This window comes from Lagenorhynchus albirostris, chromosome 17 (genome assembly GCF_949774975.1).
Source record: "Lagenorhynchus albirostris chromosome 17, mLagAlb1.1, whole genome shotgun sequence".
NCBI lineage: Eukaryota > Metazoa > Chordata > Mammalia > Artiodactyla > Delphinidae > Lagenorhynchus > Lagenorhynchus albirostris.
Genome location: NC_083111.1, coordinates 73,997,368 through 74,020,652, shown reverse-complemented (window position 1 = coordinate 74,020,652; position 23,285 = coordinate 73,997,368). Strand labels below are relative to the sequence as shown.

Sequence of the window (23,285 nt, the reverse complement as noted above, 5' to 3'; positions counted from 1 at the left end):
AGCCAACCAGGCCACGTGGAGACCAGCGAGCCCTTTGGGTCCCTGATTTATACTGTAGTCACACAACTCTGTGCTGTTGGTCATTTCCTTCCCTGCTTTTACAGTGAAACAAACCGAGCTTCAGAAAAGCTGGGACCCCAGGGCTAGAAGGACCACCAGAAGGAAAAAAGAATGGTGGCTGTGGATCTGGAAGCCAAGCTTTGGCATTTCTATGCTGCATTGTCCTTCTCTGGGACCGTGTTGGTCCAGACACCTGGGCTGATGTCTGAGGTCACACTGACTTCTCCACCTAACGGGACAGGCCCAGGACTCCTGGGTCTTCTCTCTGCTGTTGGGGTGGGGCTTTGTCCTGGTTTGCTATTTTTTCTTCCCAGAATACCCTTCCCCCAGCTCTTCCATGACTGGTTCTAGTCCTTCAGTGAGATACACACAAATGCCATGTCCTCACGAGGGGGTTTATGTTCCCCTTCTCTCTCATTACCCCACCGCTGACCAGGCACACAGCTGGACTCAAGGATGCTTGGGGACAGCGGGACGAGGGCAAGGGAGGGAGGTGGAGGGTTCATTCAGAGAGAGGGGAGACCCAGTGAATTCCAGTTTGAATATAAAGAAACAAAGAGGATGAGACGATGCCAGGGCTATCTTAGAGAAGGGTCAGCCAGCAAAGGCCTGGGACCAACTCTGGTCCTACCTCCCTTTTCAAGGCAGCCCACGTCCCAGGCCAGGCAGCACTTCGGCAGAGCCCCAGACGTTGGTCACTGCCCCCAGGTTCGTTGGTAAAGTTCCCTCACTTGTCTGTTTCCCCGCTGTGACTCGCTTTCTGACCTCGGAAAGGCCCAGAAGGTTGGCTCACACAGGCACCAGTGGGACGGGGGCACTGGCATGGCGTCCGAGCAGACTTGCTCCAGGTACCGGAAGCTGAGCACCTGCTTAGGCAGAGGGTGGAAGCAGGACCATCGAGGGAGGGGAGGGGGGGCAACCCCAGGAGCCCTGAGGATGGGGAGCTGATGGGAAGGAAACTCAGAAGAGGCCTGGGGCTCCCCTGGCAAGTGGCGGGTCGGGACCTGGGCCGGAGGGAGGCAGCTCCTGAACATGTGAGCTTATGAGATGCTGTCATGCCTTAGGGCTCCTGTATGCTTGCTGGGAGACAGCTGTGCTTTTGTTCCTGCAGGGGACGGGGGGTGCCCAGAACACCATCCCCACCTGCCCAAGCTGTCTACGCCAGGCTTACTTTTATTCAACCTTTGTATTCAGCCTGGGGCCACCTTTCTGGAGAACATTCTCCCATCGGACTTAGGTGCCCCCTCTGGCTCCTGAAACCTCAGCTTTGTCTCTATCAGCACACTCGTTGCCCTGAATTGAGACCCGCTGCTTACTTATCTGAGCCTCTTTCTAGACACAGAGCTCCTCAAGCATTGGGATTATTTATCTTTGTATTTTCAGCACCGAGTAGAGGGCTCAGCCCAAAGTGGGGAATGAGCTGCACAGAAACATATATTCGTAATGAAAACATCTTCCAATGATTGTCCATCAGTTTCTAATTATGCGGGACATTGATTTCTCTTGCCTTATAGGAGCCTCACAGCAGGGCCAGGAGAGTGATGACGTGTCCACATTTTCCAGGTGGAGCTAATGCCCCAATTGGTGGAGGGGTTTGGTGGGTCATTCAGTAGGAGAGCTGCTGAGTCAGAACTCAGACTCCTGTCTGAATCTGAAAGCCATATATCATCCTTAAGGCAGTGATACCCAAACCTGGCTGAGATTCATTAAGGGGGATGTGAGAACATACACATTCCTGGAAGATGTGAAAAAAGTACAGAGGAAAATGAGGAGGGAAGGAAGGAAGGGAGGGAGGGAGGGAGGAAGGAAGGAAGGAAAGAAGGAAGGAAGGAAGGAAAGAAGGAAGGAAGGAAGGAAAGAAGGAAGGAAGGAAGGGAAGAGAAAAGAAGGGGAAAGAAAGCAATTATAAATGTTAGATAAAACAAGAAGCTGTACTATAATACTATAGTCTAAACAGAAATCGCTCTAACACATAGCATGATTTTGAGGAACTGATGGAGTCTAGTAAAAGAGAAGCTATTTGATCTAGAGGCTACGAATAGGCCTCTGGAAATGCCCAGAGGCTGCATCACAGACCAAGAGAACAGAATGTGTAATTCTAGCTCACAGCTTGGCCTGTGAGCAATATATATAAAATCTTAACCTGGTAAATGAAGTTAACTGGTTTTTAACTGTAGAAATCACCGAGAGGACAAAGCGTGGAAGGCTTAGGGGAGGCTACAGGACAGAATGATTCTAAGAGCCTGGACAGCAAAAAAGAAGAAAAGAAGAAGAAGAGATATCAGGATACAAACACACTCATCACTTAACTAGCAAGATAGGGGTTGTTAGAAAATTGGTGGCGTAAGAAAAAAATATCTTGTTCAGAATTACAGAAGTATCCAAAAGGAGAAATAAGAATTATACCGTTCCTGAGCCTTTGGAGGTTTGGAGGAGAGGCTGGGCGAGGTGAAGTGAGCTAAGTCTTCAGCTTTCTCAGCAGGAAATCAATAGTCCTAGAATGAAGCTGATAAACGACAAATAGAAACAAATTCACGGTCTAGAGTCACGGCGGGGAGACTGAACTAAAATGAAAACTGTGAGAAGTCGGGAAAATGGGATTATGGCAGACGGGGAACAAGGGAGGAATTCCTTAGGTAGGGGTATTGTTTATTTGAAGATGTAGACTTAGGAGCCCTACCTGAGACCTACGCATCCTCAAAAGTTTGAGAACAGGAACCTCGGGTGATTTTCACACGCTCAGACCTTTCTTGGACCGATGGCCTGACAGCCTTGGATGGTCCGGGAGGAGATGCCCTTGTCTTCCCAGCTCCAATGGGGACCCTGGATTCCCCAAGTTCCCGACACCCCGGGGCCTCTGTGCCGGGGCCTGGAGCTGGGGGACTTACAGCTGTGTTACAACTTCCCTTTGAGAAAGTTCCTCACCTCATCCCCTTGTCTGTCTGGCTTCCGGCTCAGGAGGAAGCTGACTCAGAACGACGCTGGACTCATGGTGGATATCATCACTTCCTTTCCTGATTCCTGCCTTACTGATCCCCAGGGTCACCATGGGTCTCAGGGGGAGGTGCTGCCCCCTGCACCTCCTGGCTCTTGGGTGACCCTCGCCTTGATGCCAGGTGTTCTCGGGCCTTCCTTCCCTTAGCAGAGGCGGGGAAAGTTTTTGACGTCTTCATGGTTGCCCTGCCACACGTCAGGCTGGCCCAGACCATCTGGGAAGAGACAGGGACTTGCAGAGGCATGTCTGCAGTGCAGGAGAAAGTGCTAGAATGGGAGCTGGGCCCAGGCTCTGAGAGCAGCCCCAGCAGGGTTGGCGGTGGGGCCTGGGCGAGCCCCGCTCAGCTCCTTCTTCGTGATGTGGGTTCAGGCCTCCTCCAGCTTGGACAGTCTAACTACTGTATGTGTTTCTTTGGCCAGGCTTTTCTGAGAGCTGCTCCAGTGCAGAGCCAAGACAGCCTGGCCCCTGGACCCTCTGGTTCCCCATCCCTGCCTCTGTCACGGACTGCCTCGTATGTAGTAGGTAGCCTGAATCAATGGCTAACTGTCCAGGCTTTGTGGACAGTACTTTCCTGTGTTCTGTTCCTGTACACAGCACATCAGCAGAGGGTGAATCTGAAGAGTAGGCATGATGATGATGACTGGATGTTCAAATGGGATGTTTTCTATCTCAGTTTTCAAAGGCTGCAAACAAGTAGCCGGTGGCATCTGGTGCTAGGCCCTACGTGCAGGGTCTACAAAGTCGGTGGGCCATACGGGCTCTGTGAGCATCAGTCCATCACCTACCCCAACCAGGTTAAAGAATGTGAATGCCCCATTTTCCAGACTATCGATGGTGAACTTGGGGTTTTGATATTGGACAGGAGTGAACTTTTTATTATCAGGAAATTAATAAGCTATGCCTGATCTTTGGTCCAAGCACAGGATACAGTATACCTCTGAACAAGTACAGCAATGTATTAGTTTTCTATGGCTGCTGTAACAAATTACCACACATTTATGGGCTGAAAACAGCTCAAATTTATTATCTTACAGCTCCGTAGATAAGAAACTGACGTGACTCGCAGTGGATTAACATCGAGGTGTCCGCAGGCTGCATTTCTTTCTAGAGGTTCTAGGGAAGAATCCACTTCCTTGCCTTTTCCATCTTCTAGAGGCCACTCACATTCCTGGACTCATAACCCCTTCCTCCATCTTCAAAATCAGCAGTGTCAGGCCAGGTCCTTCTCACACTGGCGTCTCTCTGGTCCTCTCCCTTGCCCCCCTCCTGTTTTTCGGGACCCTTGCGATTACAATGGACCCACCCAGGTAATCCCAGCTATTTTCCCCCTATTTTAGGGTCAGCTGATTGGTAACCTTAACTCCATCTTCGACCCTAATGTCCCCTTGCCCTGTAACCCTACTTATTCACAGGTTATGGGAATTAGGCTGCGTTCATCTTTGGGGAGCCCTCATTCTGCCGACCACTAATGGGAAATGGTAGGAGAAAATACAAATACTTCCCGCTTACACATTGCTGAGTGTTGCTCATCCAGTAAACTCAGCTGAATTCATTCTACAGGTGATGAAACTAAAGATTAGAGAGCTTATGAGTGGGGCTCATTCTTTTTTTTTGCTGTACGCGGGCCTCTCACTGTTGTGGCCTCTCCCGTTGCGGAGCACAGGCTCCAGACGCGCAGGCTCAGTGGCCATGGCTCACGGGCCCAGCCGCTCCGCGGCATGTGGGATCTTCCCGGACCGGGGCACGAACCCGTGTCCCCTGCATCGGCAGGCGGACTCTCAACCACTGCGCCACCGGGGAAGCCCGGGGCTCGTTCTTGAAATCCCCTGATGCCCCCCCAACCCTTCTGGGATTCTGATCTAATCCATCTGGGGTGTGGCCTGGGCGCTGGGATTTGCTACAAGCACTCAGATGATTCTAACCAAGGCCTGCAGCCGCTGGGCTAAAGGAATTACTCCAAGTCACCGCCCTACTGTGCGCTCCTGAAAAAGCAGGCACTGCACTCAGGCCTGTCTTATTTCGAAGCCCCCACTAGGTGCTGGTAGAGGAGAAACCTTCATTTCTTCCACAGGGAATTGGTACTTTAACTGGAGACAGACTGTAGTTGAAACCAATGGAACGAAGGTTCAGGGGTAGAATTTCAAGCACCCATTTCCTGATGGCAACACAAGAACAGGATTTCATTTGGGGGAGAAAAATAAGCCAGTGCTCATAGGACAAAACTTGGCATAGGGTGTGAGACCTCAGGAAATGGTGGTGCTGCTCTCGGTTTTGTTAGGGGCGGGCTGTGGAGAGAGCAAGGCCAGCAGGGCCTTCTGGGTGCGTGAAGCCTCACCCCAAAGTTCACGCTGGCCACTTCCTCTCTCTCCCCCGGCGGGAATCTGAGCTCAAGTCTCTCCCAGAGCAGTCCTGGGTGGGCCACCTGGGCATCAGCCTCCCTCCCATCCCTCCCTGACACAGTGTCAGACCCCCCCAGGTCTTGAATCCTGCAGTGAGTTGAATTGTGTCCCCCCAAAAGACAGGTCCAAGTCTTCATCCAAGTACCTGTGGATATAAATTTATTTGGAAATATGGTCTTTGCAGTTGTAATTATGGATTTCAAGATGAGATCATTTTGGATGTAGGGTGTCCTTGTAAGAGACAGGAGAGGCAGATTTGACACATACAGAGAAGTCCGTGCGAAGACGGAGGAGAGATTGGTGGGACTCCATGGGTCACCAGCAGCCCCCAGAAGCTGAGGGAGGGGCATGAGAAGGATTCTCCCTCAGAGCCTTAGAGACACTGGCTCTGCCAACATCGTCCTGTTGGATTCTGGCTTCCAGAACTGAGACCATTCATTACTGTTGTCTTAAGACCACCCTCCTCACCCTTTATGGTAACGTCTTATGGCAGCCACAGGAAACAAAGAGAGATCTCACCCACCTCCACCTCTGGATCCCCGAAAAGAGCCAAACAGGCCTGGGAAGGCAGAGCACTGCCTCTCGGCGCTGTGTCCCCTGCCCCCCGTCTGAGTCCCCAGGCCCCGGAGCCTGATCCTATATGAAAGGTACCAGGAAGCACCAGGGCCATGACCTCTGGCACGGGGGCACTCATGCTCACCTGATTTTACAGCCCACTCTGGACTGAAGAGGTAGAGGTGCTGCAGGCCAACTCCAACTCCAGGTCAAACAAGAATGGCCCCAAGGACGGGTGGGCGGGACCAACTCTTCTGGTCTTGGGAGCAAAGATTGTTTATGTGGCAGAATGACAGCTACCTACCCAACAACTGTCTCCATTCATCTCTGCTAACTTCACCCAGCTTTGTTGGGACAGCAATATCTCCTACTCTAGGGAATAAGTCATGCCTGGTCTCATCAGATCATGGTAAGCCCATTCCCCACTGTCAGTGATTGGTCTAAAAGTGGGGATACAATTCTATTCTGGCCAATGAGATGCAAAGGGAAATTGGCTAGAAATTACTGGGAAAGATTTTCCTCCAAGAAAAGAAAGAGGCACTTGAAGGCAAGGCCCTTGGTACCCTGCTCTGCTTGCTTCCAGCATGGGATGCTGTCAGGAGGGGATGTGATGTCTGGAGCTGTGGCAGCTATATTGTGTTAGTGAAGTGAGCCATCATCCACGTGCTGAAGATGGCAAAGAGGAAGGTTACAAAGTGTCTGGGTCCTTGGTGGCATCACTGAGCCACTGATCAATCTTGGGACCATTTGCCTCTGGGAGTCTTCTTTAGTTAAGGCATTGTAGTTGGGTCTTTGTTTACTTAAATGGAACAAAAAAAAGGCTATAATGAAGGTTAGAGGTTACCTGGGGTTTTCAGTGACAGAAATAGGTTTTACAGGACACATGATGTGGCTATAGATTTATGTGAAGTCCAGGAAGAGTGAGGAAACAGGGAAGTCAGGAGACCTGAGTTGAACTCTGATCCTGCACTTTGCCCCTGTGTGAATTTAGGCGTAACATAAGGCTTTCCGAGCTCCGCCTTCCACAGCTGCAAAATGGGGGTGATAGTCCCAACATATGAATATTCACTGACTTTGGTCTGAGTTCAAATGAAATGACGTGTGAACGCATTTTATGACATGCCGTGTAAATGACAGACTGTTAACCGGCTCCACCTGCTTTGACTTTGGGTTAATTGCGTGTATGTATAATGGGGATGGGGTGGGGAAGGAAGAAGTTTTAAACAGAAGATTTGCCTTCATAAATGTGTCCCTCAGGAGATGAATGATAAACTCAGGTGCTTATCTGGAAATGCAAATCAACCAATAGCGGGGGTGATGATTCTGCATCCTGGCACCTCTGCCCTCTCACACTCAGTCAGGCCGATTCTACTTCCTGAAGAGTCCATGGATCTGGACCTCCCCTCCATGTCTGCCCTCACGGCCTCCTTCCAGACCATACTGTTTCTCACTCAGAGATTTGTCCCAACCCGAGTTGGTCTCCTACCTCCATTCTGGAACCTTCACCAGAGAGCTCTTCCTAACACGCAGGTGAGGCTGTGTCACTCTGGGGCCTCCCTTGAGGGACCCCCATTCCCCGGGTCCTTGCGTCCCAGCACCTAGCAGGGCCTGATGCACAGAGGTTGCTCCATCATCATCTACTGGGAGGAAACAGCAGCCTGGGATTCAAACCTCGGGAGGGTTATTAAGACATAGCTTGGCATCTCCCAGGGATGTTCTTGAATGAACAAATCTGAGTCACCAATGCTTCTCTGCATGTAGACACTTTATTGAAAGTGAGTGGCTAAGTCGGAGAATAAGGTGTCCAGGGTGGCAGCTGGGGTGAGGCTGGCAGGGTGGGGGGGTGGATCTCGGGGGCTGGTCACTTGCTGTAGGTCTTGGAGCCAAACTCTGGGAGACCTAGGAGGTCTTCTGTCAGCCCAGGGCCAAACGGGTGGCCTTCCTCTTCAGTCCCTGCTGACGGTCCATCCTCAGCTGCATCTGGAACAGGAGAGGCAAGGTTGGTCTAACCTGGCTCAGGACTCATCCTCCCTCGTCTCTTTCCGTTTGGCCCAAAGAGACCCCAGCCTCTGATGGGAGTTCCCTACTAATGTCCTACAGAGGGACATTTCTGGGGTGGGGCACCAGACTTACCTCCTGGCTCTAGGGACATGTTAAGGGTACAAGGAACTTGGGTTCATCAACTGAGAAGATAAAAGCAGAGTTGAGAGTCTAAACTGTATATTGGGCAAAAGGTCGCTTCCCTGCTGAATGCTACACTCTGCCCCTCCCCACGTGAAGAGCTCCTGTCACACTGAAAACCTCAGCCCTGCACCGCCTCCCCCAGGAAGGCTTCCGGGGAGATGTGAGTCCTCCCTCCTTTGGGGGTCTCACTAGCTTGGGGGTAGACTTCCATCGTGGCACTCAAAAAGCTGAAGGACATTCGCTGGGTTCTGTCACTCACTCCCCCACTCTTCTGGAAGCTTCTTAGGGCACTGCATTGGTCTCTATATTCCCCGTGCCGTCACTATGACTCACTTCTTCTCAGCACCTTTGCAACAGGAAGTTCTCTTCAACAGGAAGCAGTGAAATACCCATTTCTCCCCCGGCTAGGAATCCCTCTCCAAGATGTTTCGTCCGAGCCACCAAGGGCAGCGGGCGTGAGGTTCAAGACCCTGCCTTCCTTCCCCACACCAATGCTGCCATCGGTTCCCTGCTGAACCCGCCCAGCCCTCCCCAGCCCGGGCCTCCCAGTATCTTCTCCCTGTGCCCCTCCCATCCCCCATCAGAACAGGAGGCCCTTGACAAAGAGAAGCCGCCCCCCCAAAGACTGTGAGTTCCTCACAGGAAGGGGCAATGCCAATGGCATCCCAGTAACCCAGTGGCCCTGGATCCCTACCTGCTGAGGCCTTTAGAGACTGGATGTACTTGGACCAGAAGGAACAGTCGGCCTTTTTCAGGCCCTGCCGATTGGGCAGCAGGACGCTGAGCTCCTTGTAGCTCTCTGCGCCGTCACGGGGCACGAAGTTAGGCCAGGGGGGTGCAAACCCAGGCGCTTTCCTGGAGAACTCGTGTGGGTAGTTGGGATTTCTAGGGGAATGAGAAGAAAGAAAGAAAGTTCCCCAGGAGGCAAGAAAGTTCCCCGTGAGGGAAACTGCTCTCTCCTTTCATCACCTGGGATCACTTCCCACTTGCACGTGGTCTCTGAGGACCACGTCACACATCTTCAGGTGTCACAGCAGGAGTTGAACCTGCCCTATGTGATTCCAGGGCTGTGCTCTTAACAGCTGCATTACACACAACAGAAGTTGCAGATGCCCGAACTCATTGCTCTTGGGCCATTTCTGGAAGAGGAAAGGTGGGAGCTCACGACCCAGCAGTGTCACTCAGGACCTAGTGCTGCCCTCTGACTCTCTGAACGCTCAAGACGTCACCGTGTCTCTTTCAGTCCTGGTGTCCTTTATCTGGACACCACAGACAGTGTCTGGAATGCCTTTGCTTGCCCAAGGCCTGTGCAGGAAGGTGGGCCAGGAGCTGGGCAAACCTGTTGGCCACCTTCTTTTTGAAGGTCAACTTCCCTTTGAAGTTTCCAGGGGGCTGAGCACCATGCTAGGTGAGCACTGCTTGTCTGGTGTAAAGGGAGACAGGGTGGAAAGAAGAGCAGGAACCAGTTCTGGAAGTGGGAATGGTGAGTAGGCTATAGCTGGGCTAGAATAGAGGTTTGTGGGGAGGCCAGAGGCAGACGAGGAAGGGTCTTGCGTGTCGTAACTTCATTTGATCATCTAATACAGTGGTTCTCAACTTGGGGTGATTTTGCTTTCCAGGGGCCATTTGGCAATATCTGAAATATTTTTGTTCTCACAACTGGTACAGGGGTGAGGTGCTCCCAGCATCTCATGGGTGGAGGCCAGAGATGCTACTAAACAGCCTACAATGCACAGGACGGCCCCACGCAAAGACTTATCCAGCCCTGTGTCAACAGTGCCAAGGGCGAGAAAGTCTGATCTAGAGCCATCAAATGCGGCTGAACAAGGGAGTGTATGATTGGGATGTTTCTTTGTTAAGACTAATCTATGCAAAGGTCATTTTGGCTAGAAGGGGAGGCTGAGCCGGGGAGACCAGTGGTAGGGAGGAAAGGGTGAGTCCATCAACACAAAGTGTGGCCTTTGAGTTCAGAATGAGGGGAGGGAATGCGCGGGGCAGGCTCCAGGCACACGTGGTCTACTCACCCGGATCGGATGAAGTTGGAAAAATACTGCATGATTTTCAGGGAAAGGCTTTTCTCCTCCAGAGTAAACTGCCCCTCGTAGGCAGGGTAGAAGGGAAGCCCAAAGGCATATCGAACATCTGCCAGCAATTCCAAGCTGGGAAAACACACGGAAAGAAGAAGGAGCAAAAGTTAAAGGAATAATAAACTGCTGGAAGAACGAAAGGAGCCAAAACCCAATATTCTTTGCCCAGCGAAGATTTTTCTCTCTTTATGTTTAGGATTACTGTTTGGTGCTTAGTTTAGTAGAGATTCTGCTTGGCCCTTAGTCCAATGGCCCCACTGGGGCAGATCCATGGCAAGTCTACAGGTTAAAGTGTACTCAGTGCTGAGCACTTAACTCCCTGGAAACAACCTCTGTAAGTTTGTAAGCAATTTTCCAAGAGAATGTTCTCTTGACCACATTCCAACCATGATACTTAGAGTATCAATTGAACATCTGTTTCTTCGAAACAGCCTGCATTTTCAAGCCCTTCTCTGTGCTAGTCCTTGTTCATAGATGGCTTATACTTTCCAGCTCTTCAAGGTTGCTATTCATCCATGGAACCAACCCTAACACAGTGCCTGGCACATAGCTGGTCACTAATATATGTGCTGTGCTGAACTGGATACCTAATATGCAGCAGACGGGGGGAATAAAGATTCGGAAGCCAGATGAGTGGTTTAAATGGACTGAGTTGGCACTGGTACAGGGGGCCATGGGAGTGAGCAGTGGGAGAAAAGCTGGAGGGACTTTAAAGCTGTGTAGTAGAGAAACTGGCTTTTCCCAAGGAGAAGTCTGGCCTTTGCCCTCTGGTGTCTGGGAGGTAATCCATGTCATACCTGATACGAGTGTCTTTGTTTAGGGCAGCGGCTGGCCACGCTGGACCTTCTGTGAATGTGGCCTCATTCAGCAGTCTCAGCGCAGGGGCCGTCCATGCCAAAGACCAACCACGTGACTCAGGGTGGGGGGCTTTGGGTCACATGGTAACAGTCAGCCTGGAGGCTGACACCAACCACACAGGCAGTCAATCATGCCTATGTAACGGGGTCCCAATCAAACCTCTGAACACCAAGTCTGGGGGAGCCCCCCTGGTCGGCACCGCTCTGTGTGCATCGTACATCAATGCCCAGAGGGTGAGCCCTCCTGGTTCCATGGGGAGGGGACAGCGGAGCTCGTGTTTGGAAACCCCCCAGGCCCGCCGCTATGTCGCTCTTCCTTTGTCTGATCTTAATCTGCATCCTTTCCCTGTGACGACCTCAACCACGCATACAGCAGCTTCCCGTGAAGTCTGTGAGTCTTTCTAGTGAATTATCAGACCGGAGGGTGATTTGGGGAACCCCCCCGAATTGCACTTGGCGTTAGAAATGAGCACGATCTTGGGTGGAGACTGTGTTCTCTGACCTTGTAATTGGCCTAATTTATCACAAGAGCCAATCTCTAATCTTACAGACGAAGTTCAGAGAGGTTTCCTGACTGACGCAGAGACACGCTGTAACTTGAGCAGCAGAGTTGGGCCGGGAACATTGCTAGGGAGCATGATGCTAACCAAAGGCCTGGAGGGGCCCAGGGGCGCCATCCCCGGGTCGTGGCTCCTCCCATATCAAGGTGTGTGACTTCTCGAAAATTATTTGACCTCCCTGATTCCCTGCTTCGTCATCTACGGAATGGGTATAAAATACCTACTGCACAGGGTTGTTGTGAAGCTGGAGATAAGATGGTGTGTATGCAGTAGGTACTTAAAGGCCTGGCCCACTGCTTTCTCGTCCATCATTCTAAATACTTCAGGATGTAATCAACCATCTGTAAGGTAGCAGCAGTGTCTCTGGCCAGGCGACAAGTGACTCTCATCCACGCTGGTATAATGGGCAGATGTACCGATTGGACAGATGTCCTGGGAAAGGGCTCAGACCAGGTGGCTCCTAGATAAAGGCAATCTGTACAGAGGCTAAACTACTCTAAATCAAGATGCAAAGTTGTGTGAATAGACAGTGTGACGCTGGCTCAGGGTGACTCACTGTGATGACCCCCAGAGACGGGAAAGGGGACCCTCAAGATTAGGGATGTGAAGGGGAACATTTCAAGCCAAGAGCGGGCCTTCTCTGCTATCCCTTGCCTGCTCATGTCGGGAACTGAGGTGACCCACCAGCGCAGGGCTGGAGCTGGAAGCCATGCACCTGGCCCAGCCTGGGGACTTCTGAGGGGCTCGAGAGCTGGAACTCCTCCTTTCATCATAAGAATTATCAGCAGGTGTGCATGTGACTAGTAGCACAGCGCAGAAGAAACGACACGCCACTGAGTCACTCAGCAGAGACTCCTCTCTGTCACTTGTCACCGTGGAACTTTGGATGAGTCATTTGACTTCTCTGAGGCTTAGTTTCTACATTGTGAGATACAGACCAGAGCAGCCATCGCATGTGGAAGCTATTAAAACAAGTGTTTCACAAATGCCAGGGACGACTGTGATTATGGTTATTATGTGTGAATATCGGCCACCTCCACTGGAAGGCATCATAGAAGGAACACGAGACAGTGTGAGCCACACAGGATGGACAGCACTCGGTCAGGATGGAGAGAATAACAGCCCCAAAGGGTGATGTCTCTTTGCAACTGTTGTCAGGGACCCCGACCCTCTTAGAGCAGCTGTAAGCTTTACTTCATTCCTGAGCAGGAAACAGAAAGAGGCAGTGGCATCAGAATTTATAGGTCCTGGGACCCAAAGAGCCAAGTCCTTTGTCCAGCTCTGGTCAAGCTCAGACGAGAGCCCAGAGTCTGCGGCCAGCCCTGCTGAGCGCCTGTTCGGAGCTACTGTTTCCTGAGCACCCGAGATGTGCCAGGGACTGTGGTTGGTCTTTGATCAGCAACTTTCAGGACCAGCCAGGAAGTAAAGTGTATCATTTGCATCGTTTTCAGGCAATGACCCAAGGCTCAGAAAGGTGAAGTGACACGGGAGAGCCAGGATCGGAAGCTGTTTCCCAGACCCCAAACCCTGTCTGTCTCTACTCTACCTCTGGGGGTGCAGCGCTGAGGACCAAATCAATACCCATTAATTTGGGTATCAATGCCCCAAATTCTCAGTGGTGTTTTAAGAGCCATAAAAGGAAAAGGAACACAGGACAAAAACATGCCAGGAAGATAGACATCGTAAGAAGGGCGATAAAAAATCTCTCACTAATACCCACGCTTGGTAGTTCGCAAATCACTGTCACCTTGCTTGTCTCAAGGGCCCCGTGAGTAGGTGGTATTGGAATGATTCATGGAGTTTTACACTGGAGGAAACTGAGGCTCCCAGAGGCCATTTTCCTCCCAAGGCCCTGAAACTCAGCGGCGATGCCAGGACCAGGTCTGGACTCCAAGGCCCGCTGTCCTCTTGGTCTTGTTGCACAGGGTCGTCCACCGGCACCACTACCACCACTGGGCTGGCTGAGGTCTGTGCATCTCAGTGGCTGCATAGGAACCGGGGGAGCCCAGAGTCGCAGGGGTCCCCCTCCCCCCGCTGCCCCGACCCCCCGAACCTGCTCCTCCCCTACAGTGTGTGGAAGGGAAACGTCTCGGAAGGCCCTGAAGAGAAAGTGACTTTATTCCTTTCCTACTGCTGCCCCCTAAGAAATGCCACAAACTAAGGGGCTTAAAACAACACACATGTACTATCTCACAGGCTCTGGAGTTCAAAGGTCCAGCATGGGTCTCATTGGGCCAAAATCAAGCGGTCAGCGGGCTTCATTCCTCTGGGAGTGGCTGCGGGACAATCTGTCTCCTACTCATCGGGGGTGTGACAGAATTCAGGTCCCTGAGCGGAGGGACCCAAGTTCCCGTTCTGTCGCGGGCTGTAAACTGAAGGCCGTTCCCAGAGGCCACAGTTCACGGTCCTTCTTCTCTACCCTCAGAGCCATCAACAGTCAGTGGAGTCCTTCTCTCGTCCCATCTCTCTGACCCGCTCCTCTGGCCCCTCTCCTGCTTTGGGGAACTCGTGTCATTAGATCAGGCCCACCTGGGTAATCCTGAATCATCTCCTACGTCCAGGTCCTGAATCTTATCCCATCGGCCAAGACCCTTTGCTACGTAAGGTGACATATTCACAGGTAGGGTGGGATTCGCATGTGGATGTTTGGAGGGGCCATATCCTGCCTTCCACAGTGGCCTTTTCCACTGTTTCTTCCAAAGAAAGCTGCATTCCCAATGGTGCAGCGAACAGCGTTCAAATCCTGGCTCCACCACTTAAAGCTATGAAATCCTGGGGAAGGTACACAACCTCTCTGAGGTTGTAAAATGGTGACACAATCACGCTTCCAAACATTGAATGAGGTTTAGCAACAACATTTTTCAAATCCCTTGCTCAGTGTCTGGCTCCAGTGTTCACTGCTATTTTCGTTTCCCCATGAGAACCGTCAGAAAGCTTAGGAATAAGGGTCTCTAACGTGAGGGTCCAGCACAGGGTTTCAGAGGACCACAAGTTCCCTGAAATTAGTATAACATATGCCGTGACGCTGTGGATGTGCATATTCCTTGGGAGAAGCTTCATAGTTTTCATCACGTTCTCCAGAAGATCTGTGCCGATGGTGTGACGGTAAACGCTTAATGATTGGCTTTTGCCAGTTTCCACGGTCTCCCACCACAGACGATGCCAAACTCCCAAAGTGATGTCATAGAACATGAAGCTGGGGAAAGATGTGCACAGCGGCTCCTGGGACCACACGCGAGCTGGCTCCAGCCCGCCACCCAGAGTTGACAGAGCACTGCCTTGGGGAAAGGCCTGGCCTTCCAGCGCATCTGATCTGTTTCATCTGAGGGCTCGCTGCGCATGAGGATGGCTGCTTTGCTTGCTCCTGAGCAGGATGCTGGAGTTATTTCAAGCTGCTGAAGACAGACATCTGGAGGAGGGGCAGGCAGTGGGAGCCTTGGAAGAGGGCTTATGGGATCGGAGCACCAAGGCCTCAGGGAGTCTGGGCTGAGTCCCTGACCCTCTGGAGGAAGAAGAGGGATTTGGAGTCAGCGTCGGCAGAGGCGGACACGGAAGGACACTCCAGGGACTGACGAGGTAAAAGGAGGAACTCGCTAGCTGAATGGCTGCAGTGCTGCAGGCTGAGGCAGGCAGTTCATGCCTGCTGATGTGGTTTCTAGGTTCTGTGCTGGATGTGATCACTGGTGCGTCATATACCCAGACTTGTGGCACTCATGTGGGTACATGGCCACACTGCTTTTATTTAGCTTTTCGGTGTCATCTGCTGTCTTTGATAATAATCTTCCCATCATCCTTCCCTAACCTGATAGTCATGCATCCCATCTCAGACCAGGTCTGGATCTTCCCATCGTCCCATGTGGACGTGGGGTCTAGGAAAGCTCCCTGCCCAGGCTGGGTGAGTTTGGCTCAAACCCCACTGACTCTCGGCTGCTCTACCTGTTAAATGGGTCTGATCATCCCTGTTCAGCCTCCCCTGTGGCATTACCAGATGCTCACAGACTGATGGTGGGTGGAAATCTCTCTAAAAGCTACAAATTACCATCCAAGCAAGAGCTACTGTTGCTGGTGTTGGTGACGGTACATTTAGCCAGAGGGTGGGGAAACTGAGCGGCCACACAGCCCGGGGGACACCTGAGTGTGCGCTTCGGTTTCAGGATGTGAATACAGTTCAGTGAGGACAGTGACAAGACACTGCCTATCGTGGCAGGACTGCACTTGAGTCATATTTGCCAAATGCCTACTGTGCACCATGCTCTGAATAGGTGCTGGGGGAAAAGAGGCGTAAGTCTGCCATCCATCAGGGAGCTCACAGTCTGACAGGAAATGCAAAGAAGCCAACATTAAAAAAATAAAATTCTGTGGGTTGCATGATGGATACGTAGATATCAAATGATAGAATTGCTTACAAACTTCATAAAAAGAGAGAGAAAAGCAATATTACTTGTTTCAGGCAAGGGAATGGCGAGGAGTTCGTAGAAAGTCAGAAAGGAGAAATTATGCTTGATTTGTGCCTTGAAACGTGAGTGGAGGTCTCTAGGAGTGGGTGAAGTGTGGACGGGTGTCCGGGCAGAGACTCGGGGTGTGTGAATCACAGACTGGGTTCTGCGCTTTGTACGGACGACGGGGTGGGAGGTGTGGCCTGGCACAGACAGGTGGAGGCAGGACGGGGAGCTGTGGCGGCAGGTGACCGATTCTCCAGCGCTCTGGGCCTCATGTATTGTGAGAAGTGCATCACGCTGAAAATGAAATTGGAGTTTTTCCTGATCCAGGAAAATCAAAAGTTCGGGAACCACTCAAGCACATGCTCGCTAAGGTCTTTAGGCTCCGGTCCTGTGGAAGGCATGAGAACTGAGGCCAGAAGGAACTGAGGGCCACATCTTAAGGGATAGAGGACATTGGTGGTTTCTACACAAGCCAGTCACAGGCTGCATCTCTTTTGGAACGATTGCCGGAGGGGGCTGGGAAGAAAGCTTAGAACTGAGAAATCACAGGGTGGCTGCAGTTATCCAGGAGAGATAGAAGTTTGCTTCTTTTTACAGATTGTCCCCCGACCTTACCTGTCAGTCATCCTGCATTCCAGCAAGTCAAAAGCCAAAGCCACCTTTCAGAGACTATTCATGTACAAGCTCCTGACCTGAGCTCTGCTTCCAGTATAAGAGAGGCATCACGTGTGGACACTGGGGCTCGTTAGGGAGCACGACTGAGATGGTGTCCCCAGAGGAACGCACTTGACACTGGGCCCTGCTGACACAGTGACCCGAGCTGGGGATCAGGGTGCGGAGAGGGACTGGGTAGGATCTTTCTTGACATAAACAGGCCACACGTTTACCTTCCAGGGCTTGAAGAGGCTTTTGGCTGGGGCCCGTTGCTCCACCCCATCTCACTGGATTGATTTGAGAGTCTGCTGTTCCAGAGACTTCTATCCTTGTTGTTCTGTCCGAAAGAGGAGGCTTGTTGACCTCATCCCCATAAAATATACTCCTTTTTTTAATCTTTAGCCAGCATCTCTAGATAACCTCCTCCAAAAGAAATTAGGGAACATGGAGGAATAAAAGCCCTTCTGCTTCCCAGGATTTTTTCTTTTCTTTTTTTTTGAGGGATTGTTAAATAACTTACAAATAGGAGCTTACCAGTGTACTTCTCTTTGGGCAAATCTAATATGCAAAAGTTCAGATTCTGCCTAGGAATTAATCAAGAAGTAATTACATGCTTTGGCTCGCGTTTTACAAAGAGATTCGCTAAGCAATACTTTACATAATTCAACCCCATCCCCGGCCCCAGATGAAATACTTGCAATATTTCTGTAACTCCCTAAAGCCCAGCACAGCTGGATGATATATGGTTTGGCAAATCAGGCGAAGCTTTCAGAGGACTCGCTGGATTAACCTGGACATTTTATTCTCTATATGAGATGTAACAACTGTTGCTCAGAAAAGGCTGAACTTTCCTGGTCCAACACATCTACTCTCACCAGGAAGTTAGATGTTTACCAAGAACCAACTGTGTTCATCACTGACCGGTCTGTGCCAGTGATAGTTCTTCTTGTAAGTATAGAGCTGAATTAAATGCATTACATATCACGTGGATGCCCCACTTTCAAGAAACCAGAAGCGGACATCCACTTGCATTATGGTTATGGGTTTGCACAAATTTCAAAGGGAGAACTCCAAACCACATTTTCCTACTCAAACTTTTGACCCTGCATGAGAAGAATGGCAAGTAAATGCACGTTTGTACGTTTAAAGTGAAAATTAAATGTTTCAGGCATATTCATTAGTCATAAGTTCCCACTTTAATTGATTTTTTTGATTAACTAAATGACCATCATATTGGATAACAGGGTTTCTATTCTATATTCAATTAAAAATCTGGTTTTTAGTGAGTTGTGTTCTGAGTGTGAGAGAAAAGACCAAGGTGCATTCTATATAACCTGTCTTAAAAATCCCCAATAACTTTCCATCATACTCAGATAAAATACTATCTCTTTGCTTGCCACAGCTTACAAACTCTTATGTGAACTGCAAGACCCTGTCTTTTTTCCCCATATCTCCAGCTACTCTCCTCCTCTTCAATAAACTCCAGCTCTCTGTCTGTCTTTATCCTCAAACATGTCAATCCCTTTCCCTTTCTCCTTCCTAGGGCAGTTATCTGAATTTACTCTACATATTTATTTGTGTATTGTCTGTTCTTTGCACCCTAGCCCTAGAGCCTCATCAGCCCACCCCCCTGACTACTACTAGTCCCAAGATGGTAGCCCTTCTCTGTCTTACCAGCTGCTCCACCTCTAGGATCTCCATCTCAGAGAATCTGGGGCAGAGAAGACAGTAATTATTTGTCGAATCAGTGTTGAAGAGGATATATAGCACAAGCCCTTATACATCATGAATTTGACTTCAGTCTCAGAAAATGATTTACTTCCATCTTTACTGGGAAATAATCTTGTTAATCACACAGGATGTAGCCAGGCCAATGGACCCAGTTCAAGAATTCAACCACTTAATAGTTGCTTTGGTTTGCTAATTCCAACTAATTCACCAAGACAGTCAAGTAAAAACATAATATTTGGAATCTGGAATGTTAAAGGCCCCTGGAATGCACAGAAACATCTAGAATGCCAATGCAGTGGTGTACAAAATATCTTGAGCCTGGAATTGATGTCCTTGTTTTTCCAGGGTTGGGACAACTTGTGAAGGAGGAACATTACTGCCTCTTCAGTCATTCTGATAATTTTTCTTCTCAGAACCTTGTTTTTCCTAAAAGGAAAATAACCCAAATATTGGCCATCTACAACACGCCAAGTATTTAATGTACATTGATTTGAATCTTCACACTATGAAGCAGATGTAACTACACCTATTTTCTAGGTGAGCAAACTATGGTGAAGGAACTTGCTCAAACGCAGACAGCTGACAAATGGAAGAAATGGGATTAACACCCTAGTTGGTTTAACCTCCAAGGATGTGTTCTTTCACTACACTGAACTGCTTTTCCCAAAATTAAAGACTGGTCCAACATCCTACACGGAGCCTGGGTAGGTGTTTAATCCCAAGAGCCCTACCCCACTGCCCATTCAAAGTCAAGTCTCATCTCTCTAAAATGCCTCTGCACTGCTGAGACGTGGCAATGACATCTCAGGACTCCGGGGGCGAAGGACTTTGGAATAAGGACCTGAACACAGCACATAATTCAAGCATGATGGCTCGCACACAGCCCCGAGGTGAATTTCCATGGGAAACGATGAAGTGGTACCACCCCCAGGAATCTTAAGATGATGGGTCCCCATCTCCCCTCTGAAGCGGCCACAGCAGATCTTTCAGGAGCTGCTACACAAAAACCACTTCTTCTGTGGTTGCTTTCTTCCTGGATCTTGCTCACTCCAACGTGGGTTCTCCCAGCATCAGACATTAAGCAGTATTGGTAGCACTTACTGAGTGCCAACTTTATGCCAGCCAGCTAGCTAGGCCGTTTGCGTGTTTTGTCTTATTTGATCCCGACACACTCCTATAAGTGTACTATTATTAGCTCCATCTACGGATGAGGAAACCAAAGCTCAGAGAGGTCGTCACTTGCCAGAGGCTCGAAGTGAGAGGCAGAGCCAGGATAAGCCCCCTAAGGACAGGCAACGTCAGAGAATACATCAGTGCTCCCTTCTACACTCGCTGGGGCCTGGCTCCTGGAGGGATCCCCCAAACCTAGGCTGGCCACAGGGTCTTGGAGTCCGTGGCTCGTGAGTGGCAGAGTACACAATGTGGGTCCCTCCTAGGAAGACACTTGGGCGAGAGTGTCCTACGGGAGGAGCTGGTTAGAGAGAAAGACATCAACTGTCATCAACAAGATGGCGATGCCGGGACTGGCAGGGAGGGAAGAGTCCCAGCAGAGCATGGGAGGTGGCGCCTAGACACAGCCGGGCAAGAGAGAGAACAGTCACGGCCTCAGACCTAGGAGTGGACAGCAGGCCAGGGTCCTGCCTGGTGTGACCACGGGAGAGAGCCTGCCAGCCTTCCAGGTGAGCTTTGTAACAGAAGAGCCAGATGCTCCGGTTTGTGGTGCACTGTGGTCTGCCCGAGGGTCCGTGGGACCAGGGACAGTACCTGGCGGCGGAGGGATCTTGTGTTGATTCAGGGATAAGATCTGGGAAAGGGGTCACACCTTCTCTCCAGGTGGTGTTAGTGATAACTCCCGTTTTAAGGGATGCCAGCAGTGCTTACCAACAGAGGACCATTTTGGGCCCCAAGGGAGAGTGGCCTTGTCTGGAGACATTTTCAGTGGTCACAACTGGGAAGGTGTTTCTGGTATTGAGTGGGCGGAGGCCAGGGTTGCTGCTAAACAGCACAGAATGCACAGGACAGCCCTCCATGGCAAAGAGTTATCCAGCCTGAAACGTCAACAGCGTCCAAGTTGAGAAACCCTGGATTACAGTCATCACTGAAAATCCCTCTTCATGAAACAGCAGGCTATAGATGGGAGCCATGGAGGAAACTGGCTCAAAATCTCCCCAGTGAGCAGAACTGAGCAAAAGAAAACTGCTAAGTTTTGTCCTCGTGTCAATAGTCTTGGTGAGCAAAGCTGCCAGGCATTGTGGTGTGTACAAACACATACACACACCCACAAACACACCCTAGATGCAGACACTGCACCCCTGAACCCTTCCAGCAGCCCTGTGGGACATGCACTATTACTCTCCCCTTGGATAGATAAAGATGCATGGAGGCTCAGAGAGGTTAAGCAACTTGTCCAAAGTTGCACAGCTAGCAGGTGGACCTAGCCATGGCAGGCACTCAGAGGCTTTGGGTTGAAGTGGGTGCAATTGAAAGAAAACTGGAGAAAGGGCAGGAGGCAGGGTTTGAGTCCAGACTGCCGCTTACTGACTCTGTGACTGGGACATAATTCCAGTCTTCTCTGGGCGTTTGTTTCTTTATCTGTAAAATGAGTTGGATGAAATCATCTTACATAGTCTATGATTCTTTGAATCTGGATCTTAAAATTGCACCTTCTTCTCACACTGTAGATTTTCCTTTTTTTGTCTCCTCCCCCATCCATTACACTTATTCTTTCCTCACAAAAGTTGGCCCTCAATTTCAGAGATGCAAATCTCATCTACATAATCCAGGTGAGCATGCAATGCTGTGATCAATTAACAAGAGTCTGCAAGAAAGTGGTAATTTATTGTGTGTTGTTCACTAGCTATGCCAGGAAGGCTAATATATGCTCACAGACAGATGGCTGAAACCATAAGGCACGCGCATATATTTTAAGTCTGTAGATTTCAGCCAGAAATAAATGAGAGTGTGACAGCTCCAGGGCAGAGTGAGAGAGATGTCTTTTCGAGCAGAAAAGATAAACTTGCCAACAATTAAATGGGTTAGTTTCTATGATTCATTCATTGACTCAAGTACCTACTACATAGACGGCACCATACTATGGTCGTGGTGGGGAGAGATGATATATGCCCAGAAAGATATCAAGCACATGTTCTGATGGACAAGAATAATGAGACACTCTTACCATTTTCTGTTTGCCATGTCCTGTTCTATACACAGATCATCACAATAACCCTCTGAAGTAGGTACGATTATTCTTCTTCCCATTTTCAGTTGAAGAAACTGTCACCAAGGAGGTTAAGTGACTCGCCTTAGGTCCCTGAGCTAATAAGCGTCAAGATGGGTTTCTAACGAGGCAGTTGGCCCAGAGTCGCTGCTCCACCCAGGACACTTTCTGCCTTTGTACAGTTGGCAACATCTCTGCCTGTAAAATGTTTCAGTGGCTCTGAGTGTCTCTTTCCTCCCAAACTGATAAAATGTCAGAGTCAGAAGGTGTCTGAGAGGTGACTGAGCCCAGACATTTTTCATCTCTCTGTAAACTGAATGACCTTGAAATTTTAACTGAAGCTCAGTTATGAAGTAGAGAGAAAGGGGCTGGGAAGCTCGGACCCTCCATCTCGCTCTCCTTCTCCCCCGGGTCCACAGAGCCCAGTGAAGAATCACTACTCCTGACCTGTCCCACCTCCTTACTCCCATTTTGCAGATAGCAAAACCGAGCCCCAAGGAGCCTGTGAACTAGAGTGGAAGAGATCCTTTCCCACCTGTCAGCTGAGGTAGTTGGATCAGCTTCTGTCCTTCAGCATGATTTCCTGAGCACCTACTACGCCTCCTCTGTGCCAGGAGGGTCTCTAGGCCCTGAGGTGACCCGGGAGGCACTTTGTGTGGTTCTGACGCACGGGCGTGGCTTCCTTTCAAGGAGGGTTCTGTGGATCAGTGCAGCGGCGTCCTGTCTGTGGGTCCCCAGAGGGGCGTGAGGATGCTTTTCAGCAACAGAGAAACCCAAACTGGCCACAAGAGACTGAGGATGTGGTTTGGATTCTGTTCAAGGGCTGCTCCTCCGGGAACCACCCTGATCCCAGGTCCAGACAGCCTGCTTTGCACCCTTGCCCCTCGGGAGCCTCCCCAGCAGGGCTGTCATGTTAGAGAGAAGGGTGGTGCTTTGCGTTGAACTCTGTCCCCCTTAAAAGATATGTCGGAGCCCTGACCTCTAGGACCTCAGAATATGACCTTCTTTGGGAATAGGGTATTTGCAGAGATAACCAAGTTAAAATGAGGTCATTGAGGTGGGCCTTAATCCAGTCTGACTGGTGTCCTTATAAAAAGGAGAAATTTGCACACAGACACACAGTGGAAAGATGTTGTCTACAAGCCACGGAATGCCTGAGGCCTCCAGAAGCTGGGGCGTGGGGTGCCTGGAGCAGATCGTCCTCTAGAGCCTCCAGAGGGAGCGCGGCTGTGCCGACACCTTGATTTCAGACTCCCGGCCTCCATAACGGTGAGACGCTACCTGTTGTTCTAAACCTGCCCGGGTGTGGTACTCTGTTACAGCAGCCCTAGGAAGCAAATACAGGGGGGCTCAAAGCATTACTGATGCTGGCTGGAATCACATGGATCCTTTTGCTACGTTATGTTTTGATCGTTTTTGTCCTCATATAACAGGGGCAGTTCTTATTTTTTTGCCGCTTGGAAATTTTGGAGTTCCAAGCTGTATGCACACTTTTGATGGACTTTTGATGGACTTGTGGCAGGAGTATCGCGGCTTATGCT

General features: G+C 50.3%; 1 protein-coding gene across 1 annotated transcript in view; it reads right to left on the bottom strand.

Moving 5' to 3' along the window:
• Positions 1-7,770: 7,770 nt before the first annotated feature.
• TG (thyroglobulin) overlaps positions 7,771-23,285 on the bottom strand; it is a 241,635-nt gene continuing 226,120 nt past the window's right edge. Inside the window, exons 46-48 of the mRNA XM_060127453.1 lie at positions 10,218-10,352; positions 8,888-9,078; positions 7,771-7,989 (exon numbers count right to left, since the gene is read on the bottom strand). Coding sequence (XP_059983436.1) covers positions 7,871-7,989; positions 8,888-9,078; positions 10,218-10,352 — 445 coding nt within the window. The 3' untranslated portion in view covers positions 7,771-7,870. The remainder of the gene's footprint in view (positions 7,990-8,887; positions 9,079-10,217; positions 10,353-23,285) is intronic.